Consider the following 18,611-nt stretch of genomic DNA (forward strand, 5'->3'; position numbering starts at 1 on the left):
GCTCTTCCCAAAGCCACAAAGGTCACCTAAACACAGGAAGGTACAGCCTAGAAATATGGAGCAGTTAATACTGAAGCCTCACCCGGCCAGTGTGGCTCAGTGGTTGAGCATCAGCCCATGCACCAAGAGGTCACCAGTTCAATCCCGGTCAGGGCACATGCCCAGGTTGTGGGCCCAATCCCCAGTGGGGGTTGTGCAGGAGGCGGCCATTCGATGTTCTCTCTCATCGATGTTTCTATCTCTCTCTCTAAAAAAAGCAATAAAGAAAAAATAAATGCTGACGCCTCAATCAGTGGGGAATGGGAGTTGGTGGAGAAATGCCCCGCTTCCCCATCTGGCCCTGTGTTGGGAGGGTTATGAGATATGTATTGTGTGTCCTGCAGAGGCCCCCAGGGGAACTGAGATGCCTGCAGCAGCAATCAGCTTGGGCCTGAACACCATGGGGGATTATCTCCCGATCTATCTCACTTTCTCCATTTCTCTGCTCTGCTTCCTGGGATCTCCTCTCACATAAACAGCCTGCATCTGTACCCTCGTCAGAATCTGCTCTCATGGAAACAGGTCTAAGCACATGCTAGCCTACATTGTTGAAGCTAGATTTATTTACATTTGTATTACTAGGAAAAGTGTGATAGTGTGAATCCATGCACAAATGCCTTTACATATAGGTCCAATTAATTTTTTTTACAATCAGTGTTGGGTCAAACGTTATGCAGATTTTAAAGACCAAACTACTCCTTAGAATGGTTAATTCAATTTATAGGATGTGTCTAGCTGGTGTGGCTCAGTGGTTGGGCGTCCACCCATGCACCAGAGGAGGTCACCGGTTTGATTCCTGGTCAGGACATGTGCCCAGGTTGTGGGCCAGATCCCTAGTGAGGGGCATGCAGGAGGAGGCCAATTGATGTTCTCTCTCATCGATGTCTCTATCTCTCTTTCCCTCTCTCTTTCTTTCTCTCTAAAATCAATAAAGGGAAAAACTTTTAAAATAATTTGTAGGGTGTTATTTAAATTTGTAGAGTTCTATATACTGCTGATCTCTGTGTACTAAACTCTTCAAATATTTTCCAAACATGGTAAAACAGAAGTCTGTGATTTGTGCATATGTTTTTGACCACATATTTTTTGTATTGTGTTTCCTGTTCGTATCTTCTCCCCATTTTTCTTATTGGGTGTTTTGATATTTTAATAAATCTTTGTGTTCTCTTTACCTATTGGAAATAGTAATACTTTATAATATGTTATAAATAATTTCTTTAAATTATCTTTTGACTAATTTTGTGCTTCTTGATGGCCACTCTCATTGGCTTCATTCCCAAATTTTACACTGGTCCCTTTCCCTTCTCTCTTACTCTCTCCATGTCTCCCTGTGTCGACATTCTCACCATTTCCCCCTCCTTTTAAGCCTTCACCTCATTTTTTGTCACCTCTTTCCTTCATCTGGTTCCTTTATCTCTAATTTCGTTCCAATCATGGAATTAATTGGTCAGTCCCTGCAGTGGTTCCCACTGGGTGTGGAGGAGAGTCCCCTCCGAGTCAGTGGGAGCGATGAGCGAGACCACAGCCACAGTTATTGTTAGGTGTGTGTGTGGCATCCCTCGGCTAAGCAGAGGCAGAAAAAGTTCAGACCCCTGGCTGGAAGGTCTTAGGAGGCATGGAAATGCCACTCGCATTTCTCTTTGTTCCTCCGATTAAACCCTCACAGAGGCCCTGTGACCTCGGTGCCCACCTTCTATTTATGCGTGCTCAGCCTCTTGGCAATTACTTTCGAAGCTGATTGCTGAGTATGCTGAAGGCACATGCTTGACTGGGTCTCGAGGACCTGCATCTTTTTAAAAGCCCGATCAATAGAAAAGGCTGCTATCTTTATAGAATGCCTCTGGCTCAAGTCCAAATTACATTTGCACATCAGGAGAGCTTTGAAAGCTCACGCAGATGCCAGGGGCCTCTAGGGAGGAGTCGCCAGTCTGCTTTGTAGATTTATAGTAACATTTCCACTGACCTAGGAAAAGAGGGAAGGATACTCTTGCATTCTGGGAGTACGCCAGACAGCTCCCCACTGACCAGCAGCATCTTCCAGGTTCATTCTTTTCAGCCCAAACACAATTTGTTTCTCAATTTTTAAACTCACAAAGCATGAAATACTTCTTTGCATTCTGAATTATTGTACAATGTGTATTAAATATCATTTTGAATGGGTTTGATTTATATTAATTGATTTAAACCATATAGTTGAATGTTTCTAAAAAGAATTTTCAATGTTTATGTAATATTATTAATATAGATATTAACATAAAAGTTATGCATAAAAGGAAAAATAAGCAAAGATGTTGAAAGACAATCACAGTTGCTATGACGGAGCTTTAGAATTAGATGTCAGCTTTCTAAAACCAACGTAAAAAGATAATGGGGTGACATAATTCTCACTTGGTAAGAGGAAGCATACACAGAAGGGAAGTCCTTTTTCCCCGAGGTCTAAACTTAAAAGGAAAAATATTATGTGGAACTTATACATTTGACTTGGGGTAACTCCGCGGCAACCTTTCCAGTATAATCCCACTGCAAACATGTTAACATTTTTCTGTGTTTATTTCTTACAATAAATCCTCAATATAATCTGAAGGTAAAAGGTTGAAATATAACTCAGTGCAAGTGTTTTCAGGGTAGTTTCAGTGAAAGGAGTTTCAGAGTAGTTCAGGGGGGCTAGCTTCCTAAATTTTTTTAAAAATTAATTATTAATTTTTCTTTTGTTTTTTATTAATTAATTTTTGTTACAGATGTTTCTCCTTTTTCCTCGCAGACACCCTCCTTCCTATCACCCCCCCCCCCCAGGCACTGTTGTCTATGTCTATTGGTTACACATATGTGCATATAAGTTCTTTGGTTTATCTCATTTCTCCTCCCCACCCCCTCCTCTGAGGTTTGTCAGTCTGAACCATACTCCTTTCTATGTGCTACATACACAATGGAACAATATGCAGCTATGAGAAAAAAAGATCTTGTATCCTTTGAGACGATATTTTTTATTTTTTTAAAATCCTCACCCAAGGATATTTTTCTATTTATCTTCAGATAGAGCAGGAGGGAGAGAGGGAGAGAGAGAAACATCGATGGGGGAGGGACACACCGACTGGTTGCCTCCCGCACGACCCGACCAGGGCTGGGGATGAACCGCAAGTGAGGCATGTGACCTTGACTGGAATTGAACCTAAGACCCTTTGGTCCTCGGGCCGTTGCTCTAACCACTGAGCTACTGACCAGGACACTTCCTGGCTTTTTAAAGCATAATCCAAGACTCCATATATCTCTTGCACAAATTATGCAGATGCCTCTTAGATCATATCCCTTGACTGTTACTGTCTCAGCTGGGCTTTGTGAAAGCCATGTAGGAGTTTGCATGGAAATAGCAAACGACGAAATTTAGCCTCTAAGATGTTGACTTTGGATAATGACCCATATACCCGTAACATCTTTGATGAGGCAACAGCATGTCTTTACTACTTTATATGTTCATGTTCTTATATTAAATCAAAATAGTTATTAATTCAAAGAAACTATTATTCAGTGTTTAGGTATTTACTGATTCTTGAAAAAAAGTATGTATGTGTTCATATGTATTTCTATTTAATTATTTAATGCTTGCCTAGTTAACCGAGCATCCTTTTCTCTGGTCTTTCATCTCAAATGCTATTATTCCTTTAGCTTACAGTAACATTATAAGCATCATTGATCTAAAATAGCCCAGTTACCTTGATTTTCTTTTTAAGGACTTTGTTTTTAAGCTGTTTTACATTCACAGAAATTAAGGGGAAGGTACAGACATTTCCCACCACCCCCAACACGCATAGTCTCATCATCAAATCCCCCACCAGGGTGGTACATTTGTTACAGTTGATGAACCTACATTGATCCCTCACTAACACCCAAAGCCCATAGTTTGTATTAGGATTCACTCTTAATGGTTTATGCTTAACAGAGCCGCCTTGAGTTTTGATGATGATCCATCATCATGATAGGTGGTATGGAAACTGAAAGGTAGATTTTTAAAAACTATTATTTTTAAGAAGTATGTCAAATGGAACTTTAAAAATGTAAGACGAAACCTACCTAACTCCAGATGGCGAAGTGAAATGCTCAGATCTATTTTTGTTAGTTCTGTTCACTGTGAAACTTCTACAGAACAGGGGATACGAGAAGAAACCCCATAAAAGCGCAGGTCTACTGACACTTAAAAAGGCTTCTCTAGTTTTCTCCTTTAAAATAAACATGGAGTAAATAGCACGCAGGTCTTATGCATGTGGTCAAAATGCAAACGAAGGCAGCAGGGTGGCTGCCAGCAGGAAGGCTGACCTCCTCCCTGGTGCCGAGGTTGGGTTTGCTCAGGGTAAGAAGAGCCACGGAAGCCTCCACGGGACACGATGATCGACCGATGCTCTCGTTGCCCAGTTGTGTCTCAGTGATGTGGGAGCACGTGTGCATGAGACAATGAAAAATCCCATTATACACTGCGGTTCAGGTGCCACATGTTAGAAGTCATTTTTCATCTACTGTGTTATAGTCTGTCTTTGTCTTGCTCAGATGCTCTGCACGTCTTCTTAAATTGAAATGAGTTGGTGTGTAGTTTAATAACTATTAAGTACCATTTCTCAAGCATTGTCTCATGATGCTGCGCGAGTTAGCTCAAGCTGCCATAACAGAATACCACAGACCAGGTGGCTTAAGGAACAGCAAGGTATTTCTCCTGGCTCTGGAAATTCGAAATTCCAGATCAAGGTCCGGCAGGGTTGTTTCTGGTGGGAGCTCTCTTCCTGGCCGGCCACCTTCTCACTGCAGTCCTCACATGGCCTTTCCCCTGAGCAAGGAGAGAGAAACCTCTCGGGTCCTTCCTTCAAGACCATCAACCCCATGAGTTTAGGGCCCCAACCTTGATGTCATGTAACCTTACTTACTTCCTACAGACCATATTTCCAAATGCAGTCACTTTAGGTGTTTAGGGCTTCAATATATGAAATTGTGTGGGGTGGGGTGGAGGGGGGCGCACAATTTAGTTCATAACAGATGACAAAACAAAACAAAACAAAAAACCCCAACATATTGAATGATTTCTTTTGACCAAGAAAAAAGCAGGGAGTGAGCCTATGGATCTTGTTAGTGACTGAGAACCATGGAGCTTTTGAAGTGAGAAGCGTGGTTATCCATCGGATATGGGGTTTCTTTCATAGAGTAAACAAGCTTTTTAATTGTAAAAAAAAAATTTTTATGTAATAACTAATTTTAGGGTAATCAGTTTCAAATGCCCACGATGTTATTCTTTCATTACTCATTCTTTGAATGCTCAGGGTACCTCAGGGAAGGTACAGTGGAGGAATCTGGCTGTCCTGGGTTTCAAGTCCAATTTTTCTACTTACCAGCTGGGGAGTCTTCAGTTAATTAGGGTACCTCTTTGAGATTGCTTAATTGTCTTTAAAATAATTAATGGTACTTACCTTGAGGCATATATTGAGAATATAGAGTATGCTACTGTATGTATATTTTAAAAAATAGACAATACAGTAGCTTAGATATGAGGGAAATGATAGAAATTTATCTATCACATACATATAATCCGGACATAAGCCAGACCAGGGCTAGTAAGAGACTTCCGATACCAACCTCAACAGAAACTTAGGTCTCAGGGTCAAAGGTGACCGCCCCAGTTCTCATTATCTCCCTCTGACCGAAATGGAGAAAGGGTAAGAAGTACTCATTCACACGAACTTCTAGGGGCACCATCCCAAAGTGGAACATGTAAATGCTGCTCACATGCCTTCCACCAGAGCGTAAACCGATGCCTGTATCAAATAGGAAGGTTGGTTCAGAAGCATTGTCTCTAGCTAAATATTGGTTTACTGGCAATCTCTGCCTCAAATGGCTACTGTAAAGATTTTCGGTAGTCTGTTAATCTATTCACCTAGTACTACAGGATTGTGAAATATTGTAACAAAGTGCCTAGCAAGTTGCCTGACACAGGTAAGTACTAAGAAGATGAGCTCACCCTTCTCATTTCCCCTAGCACCTTACTTCTCAAAATGTGCTCCAAGGTCCAACAGCATCAGCACCTCCTGAAAGGTTGTTTTCACATGTAGACTCTCAGTCCCAAGCCAGACCCACTGAATCAGAACCTGCCTTTGCCAATTTGAAGCTTCGTGCCAGCTTGTTTTTGTCACTGATGGCATCTGCTGGCCATGTTAGCTGGAGCATTTACAGTGTTGTTGTGAGAATTAAATGAGATGATATGTATAAAAGACATTAAAATCTGTACTGCTTCATAGCATTATTTAAGTGTACATGGATGAAGGGGAATACAGTGAATCCTAAGTTATTCGAATGAGAAGATTAAAGAATCCTTGGGTTTTTAGACTTTTCAACCTTGATAACATTCCTTGATATCGTAATGCCATGTGAAAAAGACGTGTCTATTTCCAGGAAATGTGCTTAATATCCATGCACTGTCCTAGGTACAGAGCTTTATGCTATTATATAGGAAGTTGCTAGGCTCACTCTTTTAAACTTAGGGGTTTTAGTGTATTTTTTCATCACCATTGTTGTTGTTTTTTTTTGACATCTAATATTGCAGCTTTTTGAGTTCTTAATTATGTTGCTCTCCTTTAATTTGTGTGATGAATATAAAGGTTTTGATATGAATATGGAAATCTAAAAAAGATACATAGACATTTTGATTTTAAAATTATAGCTTCATGGTGTCAATTCAAATGAAAGAAGTTAGATCGAGTGCATTAAATTCTAAGCAGCCAGTCCAGATTCCTGTACCAGTGTTGAACTATTAAAAATTATGAGAATCACCTTCTCATGGGCTTGTTTTTTCATCTGTATATTGGAAAAGATATTTTTTCTACCCGTCTCAAAGAGTATTTTTGGGGGGGGGGGGGGCGTAACCTGAGGTCCTAGAAAAATGTAGTGTGCAGGTAGAAGGTGATATTAATATCTAGTGCTGAGAGGTATATGTGAACATGCATTGTGTGTGAAGGAACTTTTAAAAATGTTTGGGCAACAAGCTTTGTGGGTTGAGCAAGGGCCTGGAAGCTCCATCAAATTCACAACGTCTTTTGCTCCTGCTTCAGCAGGTAGGCAGGGCCCCAGCGAGAGACAAAGACTCACCCACAGTTTCTGCAGGTCAGTCAGGTATTGACACGTAATAGAAGCAAGTCTAGGTGATGCACATCTAATGCACACAGGGAAAAGCCTGGATGTTCGAAGACAGCCAGTGAGCCAGGAAGCTTACAGAGGAAGGGAAGCACTAAACGATGGGTTTCCCTGGATCCGTGGGAACGACACCTTTCCTCTCCTGACTGTGACTGCAAGGGGCGGCCGCCATGGAAGGGCTACCTACTGCATCTAGAGATCGCACACCCATGTCCCATGACAGCACCCCTATCAGTCCTTGGGACTGATGAAGTCAGAAAAATACTACCAGGTGTGTTACAGGCCTTGCATTTACTTTTGTATTCCTTTTCATTAGCATTCGGTCCATGAATGCTGAACTGTCAACTTGGGTGCAGATGCTGGGAGGATACACATATGCATGACATACCTGTCCCTCTGGGACTTTCAACTAATAGTGGAGCTAATAACCACCTTTATCAGAGAGAAAGGTAATGACTAACATTTGTGCTACACTTTAAAATAGATGTCGGTGTGCTGCGCCCACACTGAGAAATTATGCACGTGTGCGTGTATGTGTTAATGCACCCTCGAGCTGACCGTGTGAATGCGTGATGTCCACAATGTCCCGTCCTCAACAGCCCTGCTCAGCTCCTGTAGACCCTGCCTCTGGCTCCTTTAATGGAGTCAATCCATCTCATCTTCGGCCCCCCTCTTTTCCTGCAGTCTTTTATTTCTTCTAGCATGATTGTCTTTCCGAAGGCCTCTGTCTCCTCACGATGGGCCCGAAGCAGCCAGCTTCAGTTCTGTCCTTCTTGTCTCTAGTGATGTCTCGGGCTTCACTTGCAGGACCCACTTGTTCACTGCAGGGCTCTTCGCGGCACCGTATTTCAAATGAACCAGTTTTGTCCCATCAGCCTTCTCCACTGTCCAACTCTCACATCCGAGCATAGTGATTGGGAATACGAGGGTGTGGATGATCTTAGCGTTGGGCTCCAGTGACACATCTTTGCTCTCGGCGATCTTCCCTAATTCTTGCGTGTTTAAAAATAAATCTACCTATATCTATATCTATATTACATAGGAAAAAAAGTCCAAAAAGGGGCTGGACATTAAAATGTTAATAGTGATGAGACTTCAAATTCTTTTTTATGTTTATACTTTTTTTCTGTCTTCCTCAATAGACATGTATTGTTTATGTAACTATAAATCAGTAACATATTAAACTTGGAAAGCATCCCGAGTACTTTTGGACATGCTGTCTCATTTGATCCTCACAATCACCCTGTGAGATAGGTCAGTACTGAACATCAATATTACGGATAAGAGAAATAGAGGAGACAGACGACAGACAGCTCAGGCAGCCAGGGTGTTGAGATGACCTGATGTGTACAGAATTGAACAGGCCAAAACAGCACAACCAGGAAAGAAGAGGGAGAAGCAGTAGTATGCACATGGAAGGGGAATGCGAAGATCCCTGAGCGGTTGCAGTTTTAGGGCATGGAATGGCTTTTTATTTCAATCTGGCTACCCAAACAGAGGTCTGGTCCAGTTTCTACCAGAATGAGAGGCAGGGTGACAGTGGTTACTTTTGGGTTTGAGGCCAGACAGTCTGAGTTGGATTTCCAGCTCTGGCACTGCCTGTTTAACCTGCGCAGTTATGTATGGACTCCAGGCCTCAACTTACCTATCTGTAGAATGAGGCAAATACTGTTACTACTGTAAGGATAAAGTGTGTTCATATGTAAGATCCTTTAAAAGTCTGTGGGGCAGTCTAAAGATGAACTTTTTAACTGGTTAAATAAGTAACAGACTGTGGAAAAAAATCCCTCTAAAAAGTGTATGGACATGGGAGGGCTCAGATTTTATTAGGTAATATCATCATCACCATACTTGTTGACATAAGAATGTCCGCACATGTAGAGAATTTTTATGAGTTTATTTGAGCCGAACTGATGATGTGCCAGGAAGCAAGATTGCAAATGCTCTGGAGAAGGATGGCTCTGCAGTTCTCAGATTTGGAATTCAGGAGGGCATGGAAAAGATCACCTGAGGTGGGAGAGAGCGAGGCAGGGAAGTGGGCATGATCAGATTACAGGATAGTTAACAAGAGTATGTGCTCCCCTGGGGGTGGCTCCACCCCTGAGGGGTGTGGAAAAGAGGATTACTCTGGCATTTCAAAGGTGCCTTAACCTAGATGCCCAAGAACAATGGACAGGGCTTGCTTAAGGCAAAGGCAAACCTTTTATAGGCCTGGGGTGTGACTACCCATCCTGTCCTGCCAGTTAGGAATTTATGATCAGAGGTTAATTTCAGTCACTGAAATTGTCAGATTTATTACATAGCCCCTTTCTCTTTCACATCTTCATCCTCACTGGTCCAGGGTGAAAGGATTTGTACGTCACTTTCAGAGAGACAACTGCCTTATCACTGCAGTTCTTATAGTGACTGGGACAAGTAAGGAGGTGGTTAGGTCAGTACAAATACATCTGACACTAATCTTCCAGTGACATTATTATCTTTTTGACATGCATAAACACATGTGGGTTGGATTGGTGATTTTGTTCCTTAATAAGAAACATACAGATGTATTTCAAATGTATATAGATATATGCCACAAAGTGCTGATAGCTATAGATTTGAGATGCAAAAGAGTTACAAACTTAATACAACATGAGAAAAGTTTGTGTTGGTATTATTGGATTATTCAGCAGCCTCTTTAAATCTTCGCCAAACCTTCCTGTTTATTACAAACATTTTGAATCTGTGTGTACACTTCGCTATTCTACCTGATTATACGGTGTTGGAAGGCAAGTGATTGCTGTCAAATTAAGAGTGATTGTTTGGTCTTTGAAAGACTTTGACCTTGAGTCAGGGGGTGGAGTTAATTCCCTTAGGCCTGGAATTAGTTTGAAATGTGTTACTGAAACAGGAAGTATGCCTGCCTGTTACTGAACCCCAGTGAAGGCATGGAACAGTTGATTCATGATGTTGCTTTGTAAACAGTGGGCTGGAGGAGTTATAGGGTAGTTTGTACCAACTGTCCTCATTGTTTATTGATAACAATTAGATTGATGATTAATATCTGGTTTAGGTGAGACCCCTGAAGGGCCCTCCTGTTGAGTTTCATTACATAGCAGGAATGTGTCTATGTGACCAGCAAAATATTAAGACGCCAGCTAGGACTCCATCCCAGAAGTAGCCTGAAACACTACCTGTTGAGTGTAGATTACCCAGAGAGAGTATATAATGGGATACTAATTGCTTTAATATCTTATTCCTAAATCCTCCAGTTCTCACACAGGTTAATTATCGAAAACCCAAATGTTGGGAGTTGGGAAGAACTGGTGATAAACATCTCATCCTGCTTCTCTTCCAAAACATGTAAAATATGTTTCTTTGTCATTTCTTTAGACACCCTGGCTGTGGAACACAAGGCACTGCTGGTACAACTACCCCTACCAGGTGAGGAGCCATTACTGTCTGGGGTTTTACACACATGTAGTGTCTTCCTTAGGGGAGTTTTCTGATTACAGGCAGGTCCCTTGCTTTTTGGCCCCCTGCCCCAGCCTTGCTGCGTGGCGCTGCCAGTAGCCTAGTGAGGGAGGTAGTTTGTGTTCTCAGTGAAGTTCAGCGTCAGAGCTTAATTGCTTTAGCAGATGGAGTGAGTGTGGAAAGCTGCATTTGCTGGAGAGTGAGATACCATCCATTCCACAGGTGGGTGATTCAGTTTCTAACAGTTGAGCTGCCTCCAATTACTGAGGTCAGCCTGATAACAGCAGGGGCCCGTCTCGCTACCAGGTGGGCAAGCCACGTGCAGTGGAGCAGGCGTGCTGACTTCAGTGCAGCCGTGGCCTGGGGCCGCCTCGCTATGCAAATCAAACACCATTTTCTGGAGCACAGAAAAATGGGTTTGCACCGTTACACAGAGACAAAAAAGGCATCATTGAAAATGAGATTAAAATTGTAGTCCAGAAAGAGAGTATTTCAGATGCCTGCCCACTGGTATACCTTTGCCTCTGTCCATGAATTCAGTAATATTAGCATGTGTGCAGGCCCCCAGATCAGTTACTGTTTGAATATCAAAATTAGGACTTCTCTAGAAATTTCTTGTTGTAAAGTTTCTAGATCAAATGGGATAGGAACCAAATGCAACTAGGTAGTTTTTGGTGACACGATAAAGAGACATACGCATGATAAGCAAGTTGGATTTTGAGTGTGGGATTCTTTGGGGTTATCTTTTTAAAGGCTTATGGCCTTTTTGGTGGGCATAGGGTTCATGAGGAGCAGGCATGCCCTGTGCCTTCTCTAACCCCCACAGTGTCTAAATGGGATGCAAACTGGTGTTGGATATTCCTTAGGCAAGTTCAAGGTTAGGGCACAGCCATTGTGTCTCAGTAAATTGAGGGTCCACCAAGAGGACGCCGGTTCGATTCCCAATCAGGGTACATGGCTGGGTTGCAGGCTGGATCCCCAGTAGGGGGTGTGCAGGAGGCAGCCAGCCAATGATGCTTCTCTCTCTCTCTAAAAAAGTCACTAAAAACATTTTTTTTTTTTTAAAGTTCAAGATTAGGGACATGTTGAATTGCAGTGGGCATTTTCACCTCTTTCATGTAGTTTATTCGGATTAGAAAATAATGTAATTAAGCAGCATGACACGGTTCGAGAGAGCTGAGTATTCCGTGGTCATTTCAGAGAGACCAGAACGGCACTGGAACCCAGTCACTGTTGAATACAATTGTAATTCTGAGGCCCAACTGCAGTTTTACTACCTTAAATACTTGGGATATTGTCATTTACAGCTCTCTTTGTGTCCTGTCATGGTACAATGAGTGGAAAAGTCCATACATATTTAGAATTCTATTTATAAAAATGCATCAACGCCTCCCAGAAGTCTTAACTCGACTGTCGGTGCGGCAGCTGCTCCAGACACCGCGTTCATGAGGTCAGTTCCGTCATGTGAGCGGCTTTGAGACAAACGCCACGTGAAATGGAACACCCACTCTTCTTTGTAACTATAATGTGGTCTGAAATAACTCTCACATTAATGGCTGGAGCTGAGAAACTGCTTATTTCTGAGCAAATGAGTTGCTAGGGCAGGAGCTCAAAATGTAGCTGCCTGTTTCGTAGACAGAACTAGAGATTCCACCTGAAAATGTGAGGGCCTGTCGAGTGTATGCAGTTATTCTATAAAATAGGAAACCTCTTTAGTGTAGAAGGAAAGATACCAGATGTGGGGATTCAGATAAAAATCGTCTTCTACTAATAAGACATCATTGCTTATCAATGAATGATTTGGCATATAACTCCCCAAATCTAGGACCTGTTGTGACCTCTCATGGGAACAGTGGTCATTCTTTTTTTTTTTTTTTTTAAGAAATACTATTTCTTTTTTTTTTCTTTACTTATTTGAGAGAGAGAGGAAGGAAGAAAGAGATAGAATCATCAATGAGAGAGAACATTGACTGGCTGCCTCCTGCATAACCCCCACATGCCCCCCACTGGGGTTTGGGCCCACAACCTGGACATGTGCCCTGACTGGGAATCGAACCGGCGACCTCTTGGTGCATGGGTCAGTGCTCAACCACTGAGCCACACTGGCAGGGCAACAGTGGTCACTCTTGGTGCATCCCTTATACTAATGAAAGAAAATTAGCAGCTGTCTTTTTGTGTGTGTGGGAAAAATATTAAACAGCACATAATTATTATGCATGTAATTATAACACTTCGTGGGTAAGTATATCTACATAAATGTAAATGTACAAGTTGTAGTTCAGAGTCAGTCTCATACCTTAAGAGCACTTTTAAACATGGGTCACGCTTGTGAAACAGATTTATTATAAGTCTTTAGCACATAATAAATAATTGAGCAGATTTTTAGATGAAAGATTGATTAGTGGCATATTTCAGTTTTGTCAAAGACACACTGCTCATTATGCATGCGTATGTATATTATATTATTTATTTCATACGCAATGATTTTTAAACACACGTGTGTATTTTTGGTTTAAAATAATGCAGACTTGGCTTCCTCGTACAGCCTGTCATAAAGAGCATAAGCGGTGAATGAGAAGGCCTAGCCCCGCGATCACAGGGCCTCCCTCAATGTGAGACCTGGGATCAGCCTCCCAGCCTGAATTAACTGACAGTAATTTCCTGTAACTGTACAATCTAGACAATGATAGTACTAATTTTAGAGGACCTTTATGAGAGTCAAAGAGAATATCACACGCGTAAGCTTTGTTAACTGCCAAGGATTCCAACAACTATGGTAGTTATTCTAATACGACGCTGTCTTATGAACTCTGCAGTTTCTGAGGGCTCTCATTTGTCCCCACAGCCCACGGTGGCATTTGCCCAGGTGGTGATGCAATGAGAAAGTGAATCTCATTAAAACTGAAATTTATTCTTGGCTCCAAGGGTCCTAAAGACAGCGCTCTGTTTTCTAAACTTTATTGCTGCCATATGTCAGACCTGAGTACCATCTCTCATTGCGGATTTTAAAAGGACAGTTAAGTAGGAAATATATTCTCTTCAGTGTGGTACTGAGTGTGATAAACACATTGATGCCCAGAGCTTAGGATTGCTGGTGGCAGAGTATCCTGTCCTCTCTCGTGTTCTGTTGCTAACGGTCAGTGAGTGGGACAACTGTTTTCCTTGATGCCTAGTGTAAAACTGGCGGAGTCAGTAGTTAAGTGAGTACCAGCTTCTCGAGAAAGTCATTTGTTTTGCTGCTATTGGTTTACAGGGCATTGTATTTATTGCATATACTATTACCTTTTGTGTAGTGGTGTAGATATATTTGTGTGATGAGCTTCAAAGGTCTTTGATATTCTGGTGAAGTAAGACATTTCATTACAATTCAATAAACAAAAACAACTTGCTGAAATGGTTTCTTAAAAACACTGTTTTGTTTTTATGGCTTTGTGTGCAGAATAAATATTCCTGACTTGTGCTGCCGCTCTGAACTTCTCCCCATTCCTGGACCTGGGAGGCAGATAGAACAAGTGTGACCTCCATTTTACAGTACATTAATGGAAGCCCACGTTTTCTACCCTCCTAAGCTGTGGAGGGGGGACTTGGTCTCAGGTTTCCTGGCTGGGTGCCTAGCCCAGTGTCTCTTGGCAGCTTCCTTGTCCGTCTGATCTTTTAAGAAATGTTTTTGAATTGTCTTTTTATTTTTGTTTTTTGTATTTGCAATATACTGAAAGAAAGATCAGATTAATACAGAACTTGAAACTATGCCTCGGTGACATATATTGTACTCCAGTGTCTGTCACCCACCTCCCTTGTCCCTGTGCCATGGAATCTCACAGCAGTTACCCAGAGTTATTCTTTTTGTATATGCATTAGAATGTTTTACCAGGTTGCCTCAGGAATCTCACAAATACTCACTCGTGTCAAAGAACCATAAATGCTGTTGTTAAAGTGAATAGTGAATTGGGTACTGAATGTTCATACTGACTGACACTTTCTGGTTGGAGATTAAACTGATGCCAGCAGGCTGCTGATTAGAGGCATCCTTCAATCCCCCTTATCCACCAAGAGAATGAGGCTAGAATTTGTGGGGGCAGAAGACCATGTAACTTTTCCACAATGAGCTCGAGATGTTTGGGACACAAGTGGGGTTTCCTGTTAACTATTAATCTTTCCTTTTTTTTTTCTTCTTTGATCCTCAGCCACTCACAACTGACCTTCACTACTATTATATCCTGGAACTGTCGTTTTATTGGTCTTTAATGTTTTCCCAGTTCACTGATATCAAAAGAAAGGTAAGTGGGGTTCTGTTGTAAAGTGTTGCAGACCTGTCTTTAATGGCCCTTGGCAGGTGGGTGTAGAATCTCACAGGTGCTCACCTCTGTTTTCCCAGCAGTGCTAGGTGAGGACTGCTTTCTACTTTGATACATAAAATTCTCCATTTTTATTTGCACTGTTTTCTATTTTGTTCCCCTTGACTCTTAACTCTTCCCTAGTCTTCTTTTCTCTCTGAAAATATGTAGCAATGAGTCCCGACAGCAGTAATTTCTCTCCGTCTGATTCACAAGTCCCTCTGTTCTCCAAATTAAATAAAGAAGAAAAATTGTATTTGTTGTTCCTGGGAGAGAGTAAAAGCTCAGTGTTCTAGCCCTCCAGAATAAATTTTTCTCCAATGGAAGGGCTATGTAGCATGAAAACACAGCATTCCTAAGTGAGCTGTGACCTGGGTTTCAGCCCTCCCTTCCACTGGCTTTCGCAGAGGGTACTCTGGACCTCCTCAGTGTTAAACCCACTCGGTCTAGTTTCATCTTACCAGCCTCTGGACGCTTGTGGCACTTTGGACTATCCGCTGCTTATTTGTTTTTCACGATGCCATGTTCTCCAGACTTTTATATTTGGGTCTTTCCTTCAAAGCTGTGTTTGCTGGCCTGCATCTCAGCCCCCACGCCCCCCCCAACCCCTGTGCTCTGCATACCTGTATGCTCCAGGGGACACACCTTTCATTGTCCCACAGCTGGCTGAAGGCTGGCTTTCTGATCTGTGTGGCTCTGCAGCCTAAAAGTGGTGCAAGGTGTCTGAGTCTCAGAGGTAGGCGGCCCCTGGCAGGGCCGGGGCTTAGGCCCAGCGGATAACTCACCCACACCTATAATTTGTGGTTCCTGTACTCCTCGCACCCACCGCTCTGGATCAGTTTCTGGGAACGCTCAAAGATCCTCCATAACCACGTGCCAGTGGGATCTCTGTCTTCATTCCTGTAGTCAGTACTTTAGTCTGTTTGTCTCCTACCGGCCAGGCTCATTGTGTATTCTACTCATTTATTTTTTAAATCTTTAGTTGTGGAAAATATACAAAACGTAAAATTTACCCTTTTAACCATTTTAAGTGCGCGGTTCAGCTACACTGTGGTGCAGCCGGCTTCCAGAAGTCTTTTCAGCCTGCAGAACTGAAACTCTATATCCATTCAGCAACCATTTCCCTTTCTCCCCTCCCCCCAGCCCCTGGCACTCATCATTTTACCTTCTGTTGCTGTGACTGTGACTCCTCTAGGTACCTCATAAAAGTGGAATCAGCCCATATTTGTCCCTTTGTGGCTGGCTTATTCACGGAGCGTAATGTCCTCCGGTTCATCCCCGTTGTAGCATGCATTAAAATTACATTCCTTTTTAAGACTGAATGCTATGCATTTTATTTTATTTTAAGGAACATTTTTTTTTGCAGGGAGTCACACAAAATGTGTGTTTAACAAAGAAGGAGGTTTGAATATTCTTCCTATTTTGTAGTTGAGAAAATTTATGTACAGTAAGTTTATGTACGTCTTTCAAGGTTGTGCAGGTGGGAACGGATTACAGCCCAAGCTGACCGAGCAGAGTCCTGTGATTCACTCTCAGATTAGACGGGTACACAGTTCTTGCCTTGTCTTGCCCTGTTCCTGACATGAGGGGTAGGAAGCCTTTTGCAGCCATTGCCATTTGTATTGGTTCCTCCTTTGCTTAGTGAGAATTAGGGATGCCAGCTAGAGTCAGAGAGACTGCAAGGCTGACTGTCAGGCTCGCGGGAGCCTAGCCTAGTGCAACACGGCTGCACCAGAGTCCGAGGCCCCCGCACGCGGGTGAGCTTTCTCATCACGCGTTTACCGTGTCTTTTCAGTGAGCCAGGAGGACCGACAGAGTCTTCATCGTTTCAGGCCAGGTGACCGTTATCTTAATAGTTATAATTTCTAAGTGGGTTATATTGTTTTGTATGGTTTTAACATATTTTCTGTCAGCGTAGAAAACGCCTACAAAAAGGGCGATTTCGCAGTGAGGTTCATGGAATTGATCTCAGGCCTGTACTTATTGTCAAATTTTACAAATTAATTATAGATTTTTGTCTCCGTTAACACCGGTGGCTTATTTTAGGCGCCTGGCACCTCTCCCTTCTTCAGTTAGTCAAAGCACCTTTGTATGTTCCTAGAGCAGCTGGCTAATTCTTATTTCATGTGCAAAATGGGAATATGGCCACTGCCAGGCTGAGCATTTCTCAGCGCAGGTTTTAATAAGGGAGGCCTGTGCCTCTGTTCACATCTCTCATTAGTGAGCTGCAGCTTTGCTGTTCCCCTTTGCACCTCGCTTCACGGCAGTCCTCGGTGGTTTCCTCCGCGTTGCTCTACCACGGGGAGCATGTGCCGTGCTGGCCATCAGCAAGGCTGTATGGAATGTTCTGGCTGCAAAATATACTCCCCACCTTCTAGATTGCACCTATTAACCAAACTCTCTAAAGAAGAGCCTGCTTCCTAATTAGGGAATAGAAATACTTGAAGACACTCATTGAGAACAGAGTATGGAAATCAACTTCTGAAGACTCTTTGTAGTGTTGTTAGTAGGAAGAGTTATGAAAACGTTTCCTATGCTTCGCAATTAAACAACAATGTGCTTGAACAGCCGTTTTATTTCTTTCTTTGTTTAATATGTTTTTATTAGTTTTAGTGAGCTAGGAAGGGAGAGGGAGAAATAAAACATGGATGGGCTGCCTCCTGCACGCCCCCTACTGGGGATCGAGCCTGAAACCCGGGCACATGCCCTGACCTGGAATGAAACCAGGACCTCTTGGTGCACAGGATGACGTTCAACCAATTGAACCACACCAGCCAGGTGAACAGCTATTTTCAAATAGAGACCAGGGTTGGCCCTGGCCGGTTTGGCTCAGCGGTTAGAGCGTCGGCCTGCGGTCCGGAGAGACCCGGGTTCGGTTCCGCTAAGGGCACGTACTTCGGTTGCAGTTTGTCCCCGGCCCTGGTTGGTCGTGCGGGTGGCAGCCACTCGATGTGTCCCTTCACGTCGATGTTTCTCACTCTCTCTCCCTTCCTCTCTCTCCCTCCCACTCTAAAAAAAAAAAACAAAAAAAAAACAAATAGAGACCAGGGTTTATGAACAGTGGATCCAAATGCATACCTCAAACTGTTAGAATCAGTACCCTAAATGAGATTTAGAAATCATTTTTTTGACAGTGGGTTCATGAGTCTTTCTAAAATGGTTTTTATAATCACAAATTCTTCCCCTGTAGAAGTGTCCTAATATTGCCATATTTTTAAAAGATTTTTTTATTGCTCTGTCTTGAAATAGAATCTGAAGTTTGAAAATGAAAGGAGAGCCTTTCACTCCTGTAGTGACAGAGCGCATTGCCTCTCTCTTGATCATGTCCAGGGTTGGTACTCACTCGGTCAGGGATGAGATATACTGTTAATCTTCTCTGGAAGGGACTAGGCAAGATGTAGACATCTGGATTTACAATTCAAATATTTTATTATGTGCTACCAAGATACGTAAATCTTTTTCAGGATTTTTCCTTCCTTCCTTTTTTCTTCTTGCTTCCCTTCATTCCTCTCTCATTCCTTCTTTCTTGCTTCCTTTCTTCCTTCTTTTTCTTGTAAAGAGAATTTATTACTGTATCTTATTAAAACAACAGGTATATTCTTGGTATGAAACATTGCTTGA

General features: G+C 42.4%; 1 protein-coding gene across 1 annotated transcript in view; it reads left to right on the forward strand.

Moving 5' to 3' along the window:
* The window catches only part of CERS6 (ceramide synthase 6), a 271,292-nt gene that overhangs the window by 196,142 nt on the left and 56,539 nt on the right, over positions 1 to 18,611 (forward strand). Inside the window, exons 5-6 of the mRNA XM_036253461.1 lie at positions 10,576 to 10,626; positions 14,841 to 14,933. Coding sequence (XP_036109354.1) covers positions 10,576 to 10,626; positions 14,841 to 14,933 — 144 coding nt within the window. The remainder of the gene's footprint in view (positions 1 to 10,575; positions 10,627 to 14,840; positions 14,934 to 18,611) is intronic.

This window comes from Molossus molossus, unplaced genomic scaffold (assembly GCF_014108415.1).
Source record: "Molossus molossus isolate mMolMol1 unplaced genomic scaffold, mMolMol1.p scaffold_m16_p_11, whole genome shotgun sequence".
Classification (NCBI taxonomy): domain Eukaryota; kingdom Metazoa; phylum Chordata; class Mammalia; order Chiroptera; family Molossidae; genus Molossus; species Molossus molossus.